Source organism: Hippocampus bargibanti, linkage group LG11, assembly GCF_051943395.1.
Source record: "Hippocampus bargibanti isolate YZ-2025 linkage group LG11, ASM5194339v1, whole genome shotgun sequence".
NCBI lineage: Eukaryota > Metazoa > Chordata > Actinopteri > Syngnathiformes > Syngnathidae > Hippocampus > Hippocampus bargibanti.
In genome coordinates, this window is record NC_142744.1 from 6,377,174 (window position 1) to 6,397,934 (window position 20,761).

General features: G+C 41.0%; 1 protein-coding gene across 5 annotated transcripts; it reads left to right on the forward strand.

Annotated features, from left to right (window-relative positions):
- Positions 1-300: 300 nt before the first annotated feature.
- On the forward strand, positions 301-20,361 carry LOC148891311 (transcriptional repressor p66-alpha). 5 transcript variants are annotated; one of them, XM_089008497.1, is made up of 11 exons: positions 301-451; positions 7,734-8,215; positions 10,589-10,724; positions 10,812-10,937; positions 12,316-12,393; positions 12,472-12,591; positions 13,746-13,916; positions 14,011-14,269; positions 15,854-16,248; positions 17,674-17,785; positions 19,305-20,361. In XM_089008497.1, the coding sequence occupies exons 2-11, from the start codon at positions 7,737-7,739 to the stop codon at positions 19,442-19,444; spliced, it is 2,016 nt and encodes a 671-aa protein (XP_088864623.1). In that variant the 5' UTR covers positions 301-451; positions 7,734-7,736; the 3' UTR covers positions 19,445-20,361. The 5 variants fall into 5 exon arrangements, with proteins under 5 accessions (XP_088864623.1, XP_088864619.1, XP_088864622.1 ...); XM_089008493.1 differs by having other exon boundaries at positions 302-451; positions 17,674-17,920; XM_089008496.1 differs by having other exon boundaries at positions 302-451; positions 13,749-13,916; positions 17,674-17,920.
- Positions 20,362-20,761: the final 400 nt, after the last annotated feature.

Below are 20,761 nucleotides of genomic sequence, written 5' to 3' on the forward strand. Positions count from 1 at the left end.
CGACTGTACTCGGTCACTTGTGACCCCCGTGTGCCTGTTGTTAAGACTAATCAAGTGTAATATGCAATTCTGTAACATGCTTGTTGAGAATTCTGTCGCGTGCCAAGGTGGGCAATCAGTCCCGGGTCCCCCCTCCGCCCCTCTCTAGGGGACCTAAAAGGGGCTTCCGACTTTGCTCATCCTCCCTACCTTGAGTCTTGGTGGTCATCGGTCTTACATGATGTGATCCCGTCGCCCTGGTATGCCGAGGTGCGCATGCCCACTAAAGAGGACGCAGCGGCTCCATGTGTATTGAGGCGCATTATTTGGCAACAGACACGGCAGCGGGGAGGGCCGAAAAAAAAGAGGATATCCCCTTGATTTCAAAAAAAGCAACCATTTATCCAGGTTAACAGCAGATTAAACATTCCTTGGTCGACCATCGGCGACGAGCGGGCGACGAAGCGACCGAGTAAGTTGACTGTGTGTGTGTTGGAAGGGTGAAGTCGAAGTTTTTTCTTAGTGAGTGGATCGGGGGGAGCCTTTTATTCGGTCTCGTCGAGAGGAGCCAGGTCTTCCTCCACCTATCTGTGACGATAAAGAAGCTGATGGGCTGTTGAAAAGTAACACTTCTCCGCAGAGCCAAAGGTTGAGTCGTGGGAAAGAGAGCCAGGGTCCCGGCTTTGGCTAAATTGTTTCTTTTTTTTAATGTTCCGAAGCTTGTCGCGCTTACCGGAGCGGATCTTGTTCGGCGAAATGGTGAAATGAAGCGAGGCTTAGAACGTTTCCTCGCCGGCGGCAAGCTCCGCTTGTGGGCCGGTCGGTTACGTTACTGAGTTCCGACCCGACCATTTTTCCCTCGGGAGGGGGACAGAGAGGTAAACACAACCCCCGACGGTTCGCTACACTCAAGTTTGACTTTGTAAAAACAAGATGTTTTGGGAAAGTTTCTACCCCCTTCGTTTGAGATGACGGCTGTCCCGCATCGGAGAGCAGCCAGGTCAGCAATTCGGGGTCGGTTCTGACCGTGTGGGTCTTGTTTACAAGTGATTGTCCGCTCGTGGGACTTTTTTTTGTAAGACCACTTTGACTGGACGTGTTTGTTGTGGCCTTTTTTTGGTGGCTTTATGTGAGCCTTGAACATGCGTGCCGTGCTATAGTGACTGGTTGTTGTTGTTTGTGCGGTGAAGCTAATGTTAGCTCGCTAACTCCTTCGCGAGCTCACCTCCTCTGAGGCAGTGTCAACATGAAAAAGCCGGTTACTTGCACATGTACTGTGGGCTGGCTTTAGTTTTTTTTTAAAGGGCCGACTTTGTTTTCTGGGCTCTACCGGGTGCGGTGGAGGTTCCAATCCGCTTGAAGCCCATGGCAGCAACCACTCTCGGTTCTGCTATCTAGTTGCTAATCTTCCTACTTCTCGCTGTGACAACCGTAGTCTTCCTCCTCTTAAAGCTGAACACGCACACGCAACCAGACCCTCACGCACACCCCGTACACATACAGCGTGTTAAACATTCCATGGCTTCAATGTGTGTCAGAAAAGATCCAGGACTGGTGGCACCCAAGGTATACAGTGAGACCTCTGTTTCTTGATTCATCAGACGGAGCTTGTCTTTTTTTGTTTTCGTTTTAACAAGTTGGTGGCAAGATGGTCAAATGGTCCACCTCACACTGTATAGGTATGGGGTTTTGATTCCCAAACTGCTTCTTAGGTTTTCTCTGGGGATTTTGGTTTCCAACTACACCCCCCGCAAAAAAAATGCAATAACTCATTCACTGCCATTCCCAAAATTAATTCGGGAATTGAAAATATGACGTAGAGCGCCGTTCCTGAATTTGTTCTGTTTTGTTTTTTCTTGTTTGGGTGCAGATAAAGCACTGGCCATGTTTTTCCCTTCCACAGGGGGCATCATTTCCACTTTTTCCATGTTAGCACTTTGTTCCAGCTTCAGCTGTCGTTAACGTGCTATACAAATCAATATGTATATATTGCATTGTATTTTGGACAGCCGTCCTCATTTCAAGCTCATATAACTCCATATCATTTAGGAATTAACGTTTTTTTTCTAATGAAAGAAGAGAGTCTAAGGTTTCTTACGCTGCATTGAATGTTTATGTAGTCCGAAAACGCAATATTCTGTGGGTCCTGGAATTCGATTGACAATGACAAAAACCCTGGCACTGGAGTGGACAAATTTTGGCACGTCTGGCAGTGAATGAGTCAATTGAACATTCAAAATTGTGGTCATGTGTGATTGGGAGTGTGAATGTTTGTTTATCTACATGTGCCTCATGATCAACTGGCAACCAGTTCAGGTTGTATATTTTGTAAATTATCCTATGTCATTGAGGGCAAAAACTATTTAAAAATATTTGGAGAAACACAAAAAGAAACACATTTCCTCATGGATCGGGCCTAACTGAAAATCAAATAATGCAGTTGGCAATTTTTGCCTCCTGGTATGAGAATTTTGATTAAATGCTAGAACAGCTTCATATGTCCAGCTTAAAATCAGGAGTAATGCAACTTTGGCATACTAGTGGCACAACTGATTTTACTAGCGAGTCAAAACTGAACCCAAGTTGAAGACTGGATACAAGCACTCCGATTAACATTAAACTACTTCAAGCTAACATCAAGTGCTTTGCTCGTCGTCTACAAATGACAAGTAGTGCACAGTTTAGCCTCACCAGTGCTAGCCAGAACAAAGAGCATACAAATACATGGACCTTAAGCTGAATGTCAAGAATGTCAATTGCTGCACTAATCACATCATTGTTGTTCCATACTAACAGCGTGCCGGCTCACCGTCAGCTGGTTTGTCTTTGGTTATAAATATTGAACAAATAAATGACAGTATGGTACGGTCTGCGTAGACTCTTAGTCGTGCAGGAGTGGTCCATCGATGAAAAGGTTTCTTCAGCCGTCATCTGCACTTCTTTGAAGGTGTCGGACGGGTCGCTCCTCATCTGAAGAGCTTCGTCAGCTAATTAAAGTTGTGCTGGTAAATCTGGCTCGATTTATATCTCTAATGGACGGAGGTGGCAGACCTCTGCTCTGATAGGTCCCTGCTCTAAGGGTGAGGGGAGCAGTGGACTACTCCCTGAAGCTAATCTCATTACTTGTTCGTATGGTACGGTATATTGCTTTGAGTGTATTTTACAACACGAATGCAGATAAAGTACTTGTATGTACATCAATGTTCTGATGTATTGCTCAGTTTAGAGTCGTTATTTTTGAAGGAATTTCATGCCCAAAATCAAATAAATTTAATTAAACTCTGATGTCACAGTCCAGAGATTTTACTTTGAATGTCTACCTCAAGGAGTACTTTTTAAATGTACTGTAACAACAATTCATTGCATATTAATTTTACAGACCTCAAATTTAAGGCTTGTTTTTTTAGAATCACTGAACACAATTCCGAACAATTTTAATTAAACACTGTCATCTTGTATGTCCATGATTAAGCATTTCTAACCTTCTTCTCTGACAGCTTTCTTATAAAAGAAGCTAGCTTGTGTGCCCAAGCGTGTGTTGTGTGTTCATGTTGTGTTGACAAAGCTCAAGCGCCATTTCTTGTCGAGGCAGAAGATATGATTATTTAACTTCAGCTGTGGCAATGTTTGTACTTCTGATGAAATACTAAGGTCTTGTGTCATAATATCTCATCACTTATCAGATGGGCCTATGTTAGCCAAACAGCCCTCATAACAATGCAGTAGTACAATGGTCTTGTTTTTGATTTAAAAAACAAAAGCTTCGGTTACTTTTCCACTTGAATGTACATAATATTCACACTAGGGTTTTATTTCATTTTATATGCTTGCTAAATGTTTAGCATAGTCACTTGTAAAATAGTCATATGTGTGTACACTGAGTGTACAGTAGCACCAATGCCAGGCAAGCTAGCTACCAATGAAGAACATTAGCCACGTTTGAATGTTATCACATACACATCTTATGGCAGTAATTATTTTGGATCACTACATGGTAATTAACTTCGACTGGCTTCCTTGTGGATATGGTGATATTAGCTCCTTGGTGGTGTCACTGTAACTACTCTGCGCTGTACTTGTATAATATTGGAAGGCGAACTTCCTGCAGCAACAGTAGTGTAAACAATCATTGGGACATTGTCTGTGAACAAACGGACGGTCAGCCTTGGTGAATGGTCAGATCTATGAAGAAGAGTGGAGAAGGCTTTGTCCTGTCACTGGGCTTCGTTTCATGACATACTCTGCTGACATTGTCAGTTCAGTCCGTCAGATGGAAGAACCATGTTGGCAAAGTTCAAATTTCCAGGCGTTACCTGAATGCTTGAGTCAGAACATTATTTTTCTTTTTTTTTACCTTGTGATCCACGCTGTCAAAAGTCCTACTCCACGAATCACAAACAAGCAAGGTTAAAATTGTAGCTAAAGAAAATAGTTTGAAAGGGGAGTAAAAAAGCATTTTTTGTGAAACAGCAAAACCCTTCACTAAATTGCCATGGTGGTGTGAGGTTTAATTTAGACTGTGCTTACAACAGACCTCTTAGGTCGTTACTACGTAGGCTTAGTCATGCTGATGAGGTGACACCAGGCCTAATGGGGTAATCATAGCCAGGCATAGACCATTAGAGGTAATCAGACCAAACAAAAGAAGTAATCAGATTAGCTTCAGGGAGTAGTCTTCTACTTCCCCAACTTAGAGCAGGGACCTATCAGAGGAGAGGTCTGTCCATTCGGGATATATACAGGGCCTGAGTTACCAGCGCAACATTCGTTTGCTGACGAAGCTCTTCGAATGAGTAGCGAAATGTCCAACATCTTCAAAGAAGTACAGATGACGGCTGAAAGAAACCTTTTTATTGATCACAAACAAGACTCACTTTTTGACAAAGGTGCAACAGAAAAGATGATGTGAGCTATGCCTCACATACTGAAGTTCCAAACAATAGAAGAAGGAAGTACTTTGTTCAAGGTGTGTCTGAAAGCTCCTCGGAATGGTGTCAAAGAAGTCTGAGGTTGTCCCAAAAGTCACTAATCCCCTTCCTATTTTTCAGTTTCGTTCTCGGTGTCATTCAAACTGATGTGACATGAGGTAATCATCGATTGGACTCATGGGCTTTGCAATTTGCATAACCATAACATTCCGTTCACGTTGACTTGTCAATTCAAGCCGATGGTCATGATCAGCTCTACATTAGAAGTGTGAACCGCACATGTAGGATTGACAAAAGTCTTCTCAAACACTCAACAATAAACTTCTGTTAGCGACAGGAAAAAAAAAACTTGCTACACTGCTCCAGTGCCAATTGGCACACCACACGCGTGAGAATGCTAAGCATATAAAAAAACTGCAAAAAAAAAGCCTCAGCTGTCAATAGCTCGCGACCTCACGTATGTACGAATGACATCTGAAAAGCAAAATGGAAGAATGTCTACCTCAACAAACTATTGGGGAAAATGACAAACACTTATGGCGCAACATTAGCTGCGTACAGTAGACACCATCTCCGTCAGATCGACGCAAGCTACTTTATTTTGTCGATCTTTTCAGTCTAGGTTGTCTTCAGAGTTTCTAACTAGTTTCATTTGACGCCATATTCATGCACGGTTTCTGATTCATGTCTTAAGAGAGAGAGAGTGTGTGTATGTTGGGGAGGTGGGGCGTCTCAAAGGAAATGCATGAAAAAAAAAAGCCTCAGAGTTGAAATGTGAAACCATTTCGCCATTGAGACCCCTTGTTAAGAAAGATGAGGTTGCTTTGAGGTCCCGGTGTACATGGGCGGCATTCCCTACGAGTGTATCACTGGTACTGTGCGTCCTCCACAACATCACACTCTCTCAAACACACACACACAGATGCACACACTGTCCACACATGTAGACGTTGTGTAATGGCCGCCACTGTGGAAGCAGAGTGTCTGTTTCGGCACCTGGAGGGTTAAAACTAGCTTCGGCTTCTCCCTCAGTAGCACAAGCATGCATATGCGCACACAAACACACACACACACACACACACACACACACACACACACACACACACACACACACACACACACACACACACACACGCACGCACGCGCGATCACACACACCAGCCAACTGGTTTAAACCAGTTTTCGGGAAAAGTGCTTTTGTGTGTCCTCGTGAATCCTGGGAAGGGTCATATCGTGTGATGTAAAAGTATGTATTCAACTCATTCACTGCCAGACATGTGCAATAATAATAATAATACATTTCATTTATAAGCGCCTTTCAAAACTCTCAAGGTCACTTTACAGTCACAGCATACGTTTTTTCTGTGGGTGAACAGCGGCAGCCATACGCGCCAGCGTTCACTCAACCCGGAATAAATCAAATAGATAGAAAGCTAGCCAGCTAGCTAATAGCTAGCGAACAGCCAGCCAGCTAGATACCTAGCCAGATGGATACCTAGCCACATAGATTGGTCATAGATAGCCAGCTAGCCAGCTAAATTATAGTAATAATAATAATACATTTTTAAGCGCCTTTTAAAACTCTCAAGGTTACTTTACAGTCACAGGATCAGTTTTTCTGTGGGTGACCAGGCCCGTGTGGGTAAACGCGCCAGCGTTCACTCAACCCGGAAGTAACTCAAATAGATAGTTAGGTAGCTAGCTAGCTAATATATACAGCAATAATAATAATACATTTCATTTATAAGCACCTTTCAAAACTTTCAAGGTCACTTTACAGTCACAGGACGGTATCCTGCTAAAATAGCTAATAGACAACAAATACGTAGCTAGGTAGCCAACTATATTACTAGATAGCTAGCTAGATAGCGCAATTTTTTTGGCTTCTCATCTACCTCATTTTAAAAATTATGTATTTTTATATATACACAGTATATATATATATACTGTATTTTATTTTCTATATATTTTTACTAATTCGGTTAGGAATTTCACCTATACTGTATATACTGTACTGTATATATGGATTAAAGATATGGAACTGCAGGCATATGAACAAATCTCTCCTTGAGAGTCAGCATTGGATTTGACCCTGAGAGACACGGAGCGGGCGTTGCAGTAAAAATGTCTGTGTTGCAGTGTGTGTGTGTGTGTGTGTTTGTCTGTGAAACCGAACAAGCAACTGTCTGTCATTGCCACGTCCACAACTGGTACATTTTGTTGTTCAATATGGACACGATTGTAAAGAATTTTTTTGGGCTGAAAAAATGGGCAGAATTTTTATGAGTGGACACACACAAAAAAAACGGAATAAAATAGTTTTTCTTGCATTTGGATTCATGGCTAGTGATGAATATTTCAGTCTATGCTCCAATTCATATTCCCCCGTGTAGTTAAATTTTTTTATCTCTCCAAGTTACCTTCAATTTGATGATTTGAACACTTACTGCTTCTATATTGTGCATTATCAGTGGTTGGGAATTTAACTTGGTGTCTTGTGATGATACTAATGCACTGAATTTTGTCCATGAGACTCTTTGTTTTGAAGATAGAAACAAGAGCCTTCATTCTAGAGCAAATCTTAGTTCAATAATAAACCCCTGATGCGAATGGAAAAGTGAAAATTGATCATTTTCTCCATGACGGATGAGTTTTCGGCCATGAAATGTTTTTTTAGGCAGTGATAGTTTGTATTGGAAGCATGGAAATTTGTGAACAAATTGCAGTTGGTATGAGTGAACATGTCCTGATCTTTAACCCACTCTGTAGATATGGTTGAATAATCCACATATGAAACCAAACCCTTTTACCCTGATGTGTCCACAGGGGATGTCTGAGGAAGTCGTCCGCCAGACACGAAGCCAGAAGAGGGCACTGGAGAGGGATGCAGCACCCCAGACGAGAGAACTTTCCAGTCCTGGAAATGGAAGCAAAAAGCCTAAACTGGAACAGTCTCAACCCGCAGATGTACTTCCATCTAGACCTGAGCCACAACCGGAACAAGATGGCCAAAGTCCGACTGGGACTAGATCAAATGAGGAACCGGCTCAGTTGGTGCCACCTTTGGAATCTCAGCCAGTGAAAACCGAGGTGACCGGCGAAGCGAGCCCGGCGGACAATCAAACTGAACGCAGTGATGCCGCAAAGAGGGAGTTGATGGCGGAGAAGGACTCTGATACCACGAGCCGATTCCAGCCCACCGAACCAAAAGTAGCCGGCGGGCTGTTGGCTGCCAGCGAGGTGAAAGCAACCATCAAAGTGGAAATCCAGACTGGAGAGCAGCCAGTGGACATGAGCACTTCCAAAGGGTAAGAAACGAGTCAGTCCGCGAAGGCCGGACCGGTTTTTGAACTCACGACCTTTGCATTGTGAAGTCGACGTGCTAACCACTAAAACGTCGGCTGCTCCCGTGAAATTGTTGCTGTTATTATTGTAATTATTTTATGTGTGTGTTTGTCCTTGAGAATGGCCAGCATTCAGCCTAGGTTCTACCTGCCTCCCGGGTGGCTTTGTCTCCAGTGTACTACCCGAACAAGGACATGCGCTTTGCAAAATGGTTGGCGGTATATACGCCTCATTCTTCAATTAGGTGGAGATTATTTAATTATTTGGGCTACGAACAGACTTTTGTTAACTCATTCACAAATTTATACGGGAATTGAAAATATGACGTAGAGCGCCATTCCCCAAATAATTTGCGTTTTGTTTTTTCTTGCTTGATTGCCGATAAAACGCTGGCCAGATCTCTGGCAATGTTTTTTTCCTTCCACAAGGAGGCAGCAATTCCCCTTTTTTCCATGTTTAGCGCTTTGTTCCAGCTTCAGCTGTTGTTAAAGCGCTATATCAACCAATATGTATATATTGCATTGTATTTTGGACAGCCACCCTCATTTCAAGCTCATATAACTCCAGACCCATATAATTTAGGAATTAACTTTTTTTCCTGATAAAAGAAGAGTCTAAGGTTTCTAACACTGCATTGGATGTTTATGTAGTCCTAAAATTCAACATTCTGTGGGTCCTGGAATTAGAGTGACAATGACAAAAACCCTGGCACTGGAGTGGGACACGTTTTTTGCACGTCGGGCAGTGAATGAGTTAAAGTGCTATTCCAAATTTGATGCCCATATAATTTAGGAATTAACTCTTTTTCTGATGAAAGAAGAGAAGAGTGTCTAAGATTTCTTATGCTACATTGAATGTCTATGTAGGTCTAAAACTCAATATTCTGTGGGTCCTGGAATTCGAGTGACGATGACAAAAACCCTGGCACTGGAGTGGACATATTTTTGCACATGTGTCTGGCAGTGAATGAGTTAAAGTTTGTTTTTCAAGATTGTTTTTCTTACTTTCTACATTCCACAGAACTGACCGTAAAAGTACACTGAGGTGACTCTTGACTTGAGCTTTCGTTCCACCTCCACCCCCCCCCCCCCCGTCCTAAAATCACCATTGGAACCCTAAAAAGTCCACATATACAAAATGAAGTCGTGTGTCATAAACCGGTTCCAGCTGGCTGTTGCCATGGCGACTTCCATGGAAGAAGCAAGGAGGGTGAGGTGGGGTTTATATTCGAGGGGAAAAAAAGAGTCACGTGAGAATGACTTTGAGGTCATGTGACTGCTTTGGAAGTAGTGATTAATCCACAGGAAGTGATGATGGCGCTAAGCCCTGAGGATACGCATATGCGTACGCAGAAAATGGGTGGCTCGGGCACAAAGGCCTCATCTTTTCACGCATCGACTTATGCTTCATAAAACTATTATTGGTGATTGTGTGTGTTTGTGCGTGTCTATGCGGATGTATAGTCACATGTATAGTCTTTATTTTTAGAGGCAACCTAACACGTGTCCCGCCGGTCCGAAACCAAAATAAGCTTTCGATTGTACACCTCACATTTGGCATTTTGTTTCGTATTTGAATTATTCATGTATTTTACACACATACATCAGGCCAAAATCCATATTTACTGTCATGCCATGTGACATTTTTGAGCTTTTATATTACTAATGGCATTTAATAATAATAATAAGAAGAAGAATAATTTATAAGTGCCTTTCAAAGCTCTCAAGGACACTTTACAATTACAAAACAGGGACATAAATAAAATAAGTAAATAACAAAAATATAAAAAGAAGAAAAAAATCATAATTCAGACTTGATCTTAGTTTTACTCCATCGTGCTTTCTACTATCTTTGTGACTGCTTTATTTTTCCTGCATGTGATAGTTGTCCATGTTAAGCGCTTTGTTACAGCTTCAGCTGTTGCTATATAAATCCATATGGAATATATTGTATTGTATTAATATTAATACTAATACTAAGCCTAGTATTACTATTAATAATACTATTAACATTTACATCTATATCTATACCATTATCACTATCATTATCCAACCATCCATTTTCCGTACCTCTTATTCCTCATTAGGGTCGCCGGGGGGTGCTGGAGCCTATCCCAGCCGTTTTCGGGAGTTTAGAAAGGCGCTTCTAAATAAAATGTATTATTTATTTGTTTATTCATTCATTCATTTATTTAATTATTGCAATATTGTTTCGATATGTTGCAGTTCTTTTGGACACAAGTGCGAATTACAGGAGGAACATACTAAGATCCAAGACTTGTCCCCGTCCATCCATGCATGATCAATATCCGCAATCCCTCTTTTTTGATCCTACAGTATAAAAAAGGCGAAGCGGCCTCCATCTCCCGATGAAGAGGACGATGATGTCATCATCCTGTCGGATAACGACTCCCCGAGTCCACCTTTGAACGGTCTCAACCACTTGAAGGAATTGGACACTGACCTCCTCATGGTGAGATGTTGTCATGCCAACAATTTTTTTTATATTTATTTTTTTGGAAAAGCAATCAAAGTCATCCATTTTATGCGTCGGGTACAGAAGAGCAGCCCGGGAGAACGGGAACGCATCATCAAGCAGCTGAAAGTAGAGCTGAGACTGGAGGAGGCTAAGCTGGTTCTGCTGAAGAAACTCAGACAGAGCCAGTTACAGAGGGACACGCTTAAGGTGAGCAGACGTGGCAATCACTTCATTTGACAGAGACCTACTTTACCTCTTTGACTCGCCAATTTTATTTATTTATTATTGACGCGGCTGATTGACAAAAATGAAAGTCCCGTTTCAAAAGCAATGTGAAGTAGAATTTTCCGGATGATTGATGTAAATGTCTGATTAGTTAACCGTTTGTGAAAATGATATTTGAACCTCATTCTTGACTGGGACTCAAAAAAGGTGACTGTGCCATAAGGCAGATGAGACCATATCAACAGTGAATATACAGTATTTCAAGTTAACATTTTGAACTCATTCACTGCCATTCACCCTTTTATTCAGGAATTGAAAATATGACGTAGAGCGCCATTCCCGGTTTTGTTTTTCCTTGCTTGGGTGCCAATAAAGCGCTTGACCAGACCTCTGGCAATATTTTTCCCTTCCACAAGATGGCCGCATTCCCCTCTTTTCCATGTTACCGCTTTGTTCCAGCTTCAGTCGTTATTAAAGCGCCATATAAACCAATATCTTATGTATTACATTGTATTTTGAACAGCTGCCCTCATTTCAAGCTCATATAACTCCAGACCCAAATAATTTAGGAATTAACTGTTTTTTGTGTTGAAAGAAGATAGTCCAAAGTTTCTTATGCTGCATTGAATGTTTATGTAGTCCTGAAACTCAATATTCTGTGCGTACTGGAATTCAAAGGAGTTGACTTTTTGGAGCAGCATTAGATCTAGCTAGCTAGCTATTAGCTATATTGGTATCTAGCTAGCTGGCTATCTAGCTGACTATCTATTAGCTAGCTAATAGATATCTATCAACTAGCTAGCTGGCTATCTAGCTGAATATCTAATAGCTATCTATCAACTAGCTAGTTAGCTTTCTATCTATTTGAGTGACTTCCGGGTTGAGAGACAAAAACCTTGGCACTGAAGTGGACACCTTTTTGCACATCTGGCACTGAATGAGTTAAAAAAAATAGCATATTCACAATTTTTTGTTACTCAATTCACAAGTTTAGCAAAGCTGTAGGAACAAGTTGTTTTGATAGCATCGGTCAAGCTAACGCTAACTTGCGCTGAAACAACAATATGCAGGCAGCGTTGATGCAATTTTCTTCTTGTTTTTGAGCACTGTTTTAAAATGGTCGCAAATAATTGTCATTGTCACTGGATGACATATGGAGAATGACAAAAACCCTGGCACTGAAGTGGACACATTTTTGCACACATCTGGCAGTGAATGAGTTCAATTCATCACATCGCCATTTTACAACGAATCATTTACAAGCGTTCTCACTCTCGTTGTCAATAAATGGGAGAAAGACGCGTTTTGTGCTTTGTCGATGGACAATCGTAAATCATAATAAAGACTTGCCATTCCTCAGGCATCGGGGGTGTCCAGTTCCTCAGCTCCACCTCCTCTCATACGCGGGACGGTCGGAAGCAGCAAAAGCTCACAACAGGTTAACGAAAAAATTAGCATGTCACGTGTAACATTGTCCGACTCGGTTTCTCATCGTCCGCCTTTGTCTCACTGACAGATTATATCTGGGAGAAGTTCAGGCACGGTCATACCGCCGCCTTTGGTGCGTGGAGGGCAGCAGTTGTCATCGAAACATGGCTCCCAGATCATCATGCCGCCTCTGGTCAGAGGACCACAGGTGCGTCATCGGAAAATGTTGTTCACAACGACCAATCACAATACAGTGATACCTTAGCTGACGAACGCTTTGGCTCACGAACTTTTCACATCACGAACATTAAATTCACGAGCATATAGTCTCGGCTGACGAACTAGTTTACGACGGACGAACCAAACCACACAGCTGGCGGACTAATTTTTGGCGGATGAACCACTAAACCACACGGTCGAACAGCGCCACAGTGGCGGACGGACTAGTTTTCATCACCCCCCTTTTTTGAGTACAGACGTGGTTTGTTATCGGGTGGAGTACTTTTGCTATTATGGGACCGAAAAAGACCCCAGCACAAGCTAGTGTAAAGCCGAATAGAAAATTACGGTCGAGCAGAAGAAGGAGATCATCGAAAAACACGAACGAGGTGTGCGTTTGTGTGACTTAGTGTCCCCGTGCCAGTATGCTAAGTCGACCATTGCTAAGGGTGTTTCTGTGTTGTCTAAGCAACAGTCTTAGGTAATAGAAAAGGTTGAAAACTGCTGTTGATTTGGATTAACAAAAAGCAGCTGGCAGGGTACAGTGTGAGTGAGGGTATTATCGCCGAGAAAGCACGGCACCGTCACTCGGATATCATCAAGAGGCAACTACATCAACGACCATCACAAAGGTCAATAAAACAACTTTATTATACAGTACAGTTTATTTCTTTAATGACAATAAAATAACACATTTATTATACATAAATAAGGTATTTTGTGTATTTTTAAGGCTTATTTAGTAGAAAATGATGTTTTATGGGGACCTGGGAACGGATTATTCTCATTTTAATGGTTTCTTATGGGAAATAAATGTTCGGCGGATGAACATTTTGCCTTACACTTTCTCTGGAACCAATTAAGTTCGTGAGCTGAGGTATCACTGTATTTGGACAATTTGAAGAACCTAATGAGATTCATTACAAGCACTGTAGGGGGAGAAAAAAAATGCCTGTGCAAGGGAGCAGCGGGGGGGTCGTCATGTAACAATTTCAGGCTGGTATGGATATTTTGTTTCTTGTAAAAAGTGAAGGTTCACTCCCAAGTCTTTATCTTCGACTCAAAATCTGTGCTGATCTCAAACCCAAAAGCTATACAACAGGACCATCAACGGCGGTTTAGCCCATCTCTATATCTCCACAGCAGATCCACGCTATCCGCCAGCAGCAGCAGTTGGCCACCTCGGGATGTGGCGGCTCGGGGGCGCCGCCTCCCCTCCTGTTGGGCACCCGGACCTCAACCCCTGCCGGCCAGGGTCAGAGAAGCATGATGCAAGCAGGCCTCATCCGAGTCGGAAGTACTGCAAACTCACTGGTCCGTATGTTGACGATGTTGTTTTTGACAGCTGGACTCTACATTTGATTTCTAATTTGTATCCATTGTGACTTTTGGTGCTCCGTGTTCGCAGGTCTCGCCCGGTTTGAAGGTTTCCACCTCTGGAAGTAGTGTCATCTCTGTGGTGGGTGCCAACGAGAGTCCGGCCAGCCGCCAAGCCGCGGCCAAGTTGGCTCTGCGGAAACAACTCGAGAAGACGCTGCTTGAAATCCCTCCTCCAAAGCCCCCCGCTCCCGAGTTTAACTTCCTGCCCTCTGCGGCTAATAATGAGTTCATCTACCTGGTAGGACTTGAAGAAGTGGTCCAGAACCTGCTGGATAGCATTCACAGAGGTATGTTTGTTACGTTGCGACTATTATTGATTGGATTGGATCAGCCTCTGTCAGACTCGCAGTAGAGAAATTTACATTTCCCAGCAGCCAAGTGAAAAAAGTAAGAGGAAAGGAAAGAAAGAAGTGGAAAAACAAAATACAGTGAGACCTCAACTTACGAACTTAATTGGTTCCCAGACAGAGAATGTAAGGCGAAAACTGTGTATCTCAAAAAAAAATTCCCATAGGAAACCATTAAAATGGGAATAATCCGTTCCTGGTTTCCATAAAATATACTTTTCAACTAAATAAGCCTTAAAACTACACACAACATACCTTATTCTATGGATAATAAATGTGCAATTGTATTGTAATGAAAGAAATACACTGCATTGTATCATAAAGTCACTTTATTTACATTTGTGATGGTCATTTATGGCTTGATGGAATGGCATTGGAGGTCGAAGGTCAAAGGGAATTGCTGTTTGGAAAGAGAGGCGCATTACATGACGGCTGTAATTAAAGAAATAAACTGTGCTGTAAAATAAAGTTTTATTTACCTTTTTGATGGTCGTTGATGGCTTATGGAAGGAGACTCACCTTCCATAAGGACTGTTGGTAACTTAACCTCTGGTGCTGTTCGGTCGTGTGCTTCCACCGAAGATCACTCCGCCAGCCGTGGTGGGTGTGTATTATGAAAATAGTGCTTATTATAAGGTTTAATTTTCAGACATTTGATGTTTGTAAGACAAAAAGTTTGTAAGTTGAGGTGTTTGTAAGTTGAGGTCTCACTGTACAGGATTTGCTGTAAAGGTAGCCACTCTCACTGCGCCATCTTGAAGTCAACAACAAAAAAACTAAATAACAAATAATGTGACACAACACTAAAGACACAGACAGCCATTCAATTTTAAGCACTTTCTGCACCATCTTTGAAGCATTTCTAGATTAAAAAGGAGCGGCTCAAAGTGTCCTTTTCACCAGTGGATCAGGGACGTCATGGTGAAATGTGCACGTCTGCTACAGGATAAATGTTGAAAGCAAACACGATGCTGTAGCATCCATTGACGAAAAGAGATGGTCTCATGTAAATCCGCTTCAATTCCAAGCAGCACATGGGCTCCTTTCTTATCATCGCGGGCTTCTCAAGCCTTGCATCCATCCAGCCGCAGACTGTCCAACTGCAGGGGCAAAAAAAGCACAACCGCCCCAGAGCTGTCCAACGATGACAGTCAAATGGCACCGACATTCCTCCCAATCAAAAACGGTGCTGGCATATTCATGCTGCCGAAAAGGCGCAACCACTCAGCAAAGTCTCCTCGTTGATTAATTTTGTGGCCAAAAATGCTGAAAACAATCCGTATCTATAAGCTATAACTCATAGTGACAAAAGGAAATGCAAAAAAAACAAGACAAAAACAACAACAAAAAAGCAAATCTCGTGAGAGGATTCCAAGATGGCTGCCGACTCGGGCGCCATCTTGGACTGTATATATTACATTCATATTTATCTGTATATTATTTTGCGCAAAAATAAATCTCAAGATCAATTTGCACACGCTTGTCCATTCTAAAACAGGTGTTCTAAAACTCTTTTCCATTCAGGAAAGACGGGCTTAGCTCCACCCAAACCCACCGTCAGAGACCCCAACACGTGCACTCAATGCAACACAGACTTCACGTGTCGGTGGAGGCAGGACAAAGCCAAAGGTGGCGTCGTCCTTTGCGAAGACTGCATGTCCTCCAATCAGAAGAAGGCCTTGAAAGCCGAGCACACCAATAGGCTGAAGGCCGCGTTCGTCAAAGCGCTTCAGCAAGAGCAAGAAATCGAGCAACGGATCATTCAGCAGTCATCCTCGTCCATGTCTCACGGTAGCTCGTTGTCGTCGTCGTCTTCTTCGTCGCTGAAGGCCGAGCAGCTGGTCTCTCAGCAACTGAAGCAGGCCCGAGCGTCCTCCCTGCACCGAGGGGCCAACGTCATCCACCATCACTCCATCAAGGTCAGGATCAACAAATGCTTTCTTACTCTTGGATAATTGATTTCTCTGCTGCATTTATTTTTCTGATGACTTTTTGACTTTGATTCTTGACATCTAAAAGTGGATATCTGGGTATTCTGCAAATGACGGCTGAATGCAAGAACAATTAAAATTAACATTAACATTAACATTAACATTAACAATCAAATTTAAATTTAAATTTAAATTTAAATTTAAATTTAATAATAAATAAAAAAATAACTTTGAAATATTTTTTAAATAAAACAATATTTTAAATAAAAAAAATAAAATAAAATAAAATTAATATATATACTGTAAAAATATATACTGTAAAAAAATTACAATAAAAATAAATAAATAAAAAAGTAATTGAAACATCAACTTTAAATGTAAATGTAAATTTAAATTTAAATTTAAATTTGATTGTTAATTTAAATTTGAATGTAAATGTAAATGTACATTTAAATTTTAAATTTTAATTTAAATTTAAATTTAAATTTAAATTTAAATTTAAAGTTGATGTTTCAATTACTTTTTTATTTATTTATTTTTATTGTATTATTTTATAGTATATATTTTTACAGTATAAATATTAATTTTATTTTATTATTTTTTTTATTAAAATATTTTTTTATTTAAAAAATATTTCAGTTATTTTTGTATTTATTATTTTTTATTTAAATTAAAAAAATAAAGAAACTAAAATAAATTAAAAATACATTTTAATTAAAAAAATAAATTAAACAAAATAATTTTAAAAAGTTACATTTAAAAGAAGTTACATTAAAAACAAATCAGGTTATTTTTTTCATTTTAATTTAAATTACAATAAAAATAAAAATTAATTTTAATAAAATTTTAATTAACATTTAAAAATTAAAATCGCAATCTGCAATTTTAAATCACAATTTTAAACCACAAATTACAATTTTAAATCACAATATAAAAAATGACAACAATGCTTTCTTACTCTTCTAAAGTCGATTTCTCTGCTGGATTTATTTTTTTGATGATTTCTCACGCTGTATTAAATGTTTATGTAGTCCTATAACTGAATATTCTGTGGGTCCTCAAATTCAAGTGACAATGACAAAAACCCTGGCACTGAATTAGACAAAAATAGCATAAAAAAATAGCATATTCACTATTTTTTTGTTACTCGATTCACAAGGTTAGCAAAGCTGTGGGAACAATTGGTTTTGATAGCATCGATCAAGCTAACGCTAACTAGCGCTAAAACAACAATATGCAGGCAGGCAGCCTTGACGCAATTTGTGTTTGAGCACTGTTTTAAAATTATAGAAAAGAAATATGGTGTTGAGAAACATGTTTGTTTGTTTGTTTGTTTTTCTCTCAATACTAAAATATCTCAGTATGGTTTTGTACAGTCCGTTTGTTCATTTATGTCTTCTCTCTACACCGAAGGGCTCCCCGGGCCAGCTCTCCCACAGCGGCATGAGGAGTGTCCCCCACTCCTTCTCCTCCTCCTCCCAGTTGCAGAACGCCGTGGCGGCGGCCGCCTTGGTCAATCGGCCAGGTAAGCACGAGCATGTGACCCAGCGCTCTGTCCAGATTTCAAAAGTGAGCAGCAGCGGATTGGGCGGCGGCAGGAATATGAGCGGAGGTAGTGCCTCATCCACTGCATGGAAGAAACAGAGCAACAGCAATAAAGGTAGACTCGCATTCCTAGCAGCCCCGCCTGTGCTCTCTTTCAAACTCCTCCCCGGCCCAAAAAACGGCCCATCAGATGACAATCCTCTTCGTTTTGGTGATCCAACACTTCTCCAGGGTGCCTGTCTCCTTTGTTTACATTTTGTCTCTTGTTGGGATGTGAAGACGGCAACGTTCACACGAACACGGCTGTTGTGTGACATGTCGACGGCACAATTCATCACAATTCCAAAAGTCATGCACCTTGTTGCGACCGACGCCAAGACGTCTTGCATTGCTTGTGAATCAAAACAATGGCTTCAGATTCGGACAATATGCTTTGTTGTTACACATCCAGTTATGAATATGATTCAAATAGTTCTGAAGAGGAAAGCATACATGTTTTCAATCGATTAAAGAATTTATTTGTGCCATTTTGAGGCAAACATTGGGGGGAAATCTCTCAACCAAAAAAAAAAGGCACAAAATGGCGACCTCCTGTGGCCACCTCCGTTTCCACAGGCTGATAAATTCCTTATATGGCGCTTGGACGCCCCCTTCTGGCCTTCTGGCGGCTTTTGGGTCGCTTTTGGGTCGGGTAGGCTGGACCTAACAAGTCCAGCAAAATCCATTGACGTGATGGAAGGACCGCTACAATGCGTCTTTTTTACGGTAAAGGGCGGTCCTTTAGTGACGTCACTTATGGACTCGTCACCAACTCAAAAACAAGACTTCCTGAATATTCAGCGCAAGTCTTAAAATGTAAAATATAGCTATATGCGGTGGAACCTTTGTAAAATACTCTCAGTAGAAGTCATTTGAAGCCATTTGACAGATTATGGACACAACTTGTCGTCGGTTGTCCTTTAAGGCTTATATGAGTATGTTTAAAGGACAACCGACACCATTTTTTTTGTTTCCTAACTGGCATCAGAAAAACGTTTTGTAGCATCTAAAATACCCAAAACACGCAGGCTGATATATTTAGTCAAATGCAAAACACCAATAAAAATGAGTAAAAGTGTCCCAAAACTACTTCAAAATGACCTCGGAGAAGCCGAGTTTCAGAAGGTCCCGCCAATCACGTGGCTTTAGCCGAAGACTGGGGGTGAGGAATAGAGGACAAAAACAGTCGGCTTCCATTTTGTTGTTAGAAGAACGGGCTCGTTCGCGAACGACACATCACTCATTGAGGCAGCTCCGTGTACGAAAAAAGTTCGTATGCCAAGGTAAAATTTTCATGAATGTAACGTTCGTAAACCGAGGTATCACTTTACAGGAGGAGCTGCTGTAAAGGCAGCAACACCGCCATCTTGAAGTCTTAAAAAAAAATCTGCCGAAATATTCAAGTGACACGTTTCCGCGACACGTGCTCTGACATCTGCTCTTGACGCCCCTCCCACTAGGTGTGACAATGGCTTACGTGAACCCCAGCCTGACCGGACATAAAACGTCGGCCAGCGTCGACGCACGCCAGAGGGAGTACCTGCTGGACATGATACCCTCTCGCTCATCTATATCGCAGACTGCAAACATGTGGAAATAAAAATAAAAAAAATAAGAATACAAAGAAGTCAACCCATCAGCCACCTTAAACCCCTTCTTTGCTTTTCCCCCAATGTCTTGGTCAACAACGCACCCTAGAGGACAGTTTGGGAAATACCTTTTTTCTCCTTTCTTGTTCATTTAAAGATTTTGGTGTGCCTCATAGTGTTTAATTTGACTGGCGGCAGACAAAAAAAAAAACAAATACGTTACAAAAAACTTGGTTCTGGGTTGTCTACGGATGATTTAGTTTTGCACCAAACTGAGTCACCTCAGGCGCACCCAATAAAAATACACATTGCTTGAAGCAAATTACATAAGAGATGTAAATCTTTCATTGCATTCAACCCTGTAGTTGAATAGTTTCGTTTATTTTGTATTTACATTAAGTTATTTTTGTTCTTTTTTTTGGGGGGGGGGTGTTTTTTTTTACTTTCTATATTGTGCTTTCCGCGAATGAAGAGTTGCTTTCTGCTTATGTCTCGTTCTGTTTTAATAGCATGCCTACATTTAACACCTAATGTTCATTTTGCACCTTAGCTAACAACGCGTGGTGTTCTCGCTCAAGCCATCTGTAATTAGTACAATTTGTAATTTGCTTTTTTTATATTTATGTCAACGTTGGCATTTCAATTCGGGTGTCACATCTTTACTGACAAAATGCAAACGCTAGAGGAGCTGAATTTCTCCATCCTAAAAACATGATCCATAAATTCAAATTCGACTACACTATGTCCAACTGTGAACCCAGCAGGCGCAAGCCAATTATTATTTTTAATCCTATAACTTCTCACTGCGTTGCATATTTTGGCAGTTAGTCAGCCGAAAATGTATTGTGCAAATTATTGTTCATAATTATTTTGGTTTAATTTTTTTTTCCGAGCTCCTAAGTAAATAAAAAGATATGTTTTAACTTGCTCTCATTTGCTGTGTGTGCAATGTATAAAGCAAGGTGTCTCTGGAACCTACTTTGCGATTTTTTTCATGTTATGCAAGACAATGTAAAAATGATATCACACCTGTATTATTTTATGGGAATTAAACCTACTATTGTTTTAAACAAAAATAGTCACTGGACCAGTCAGAATAGTTGGTAAAAATGGACCAAATTGCTACATGGGCAACACCGCTCTGTATTCGTAACTGTGTTGTTTATTAAATAATAATGGATAAATGCTGAATTTAATCGGGTAGAATTTGTTTACATTTGAAATCTATGCAACAACGCGGTCTATCGTGGAAGCATTGCAGGCTTGTTTCATTTTAGTCGGTGATTTCCTATTTTCAATGCGGTCGCGTAGGGGTGCTCGAACGTCCT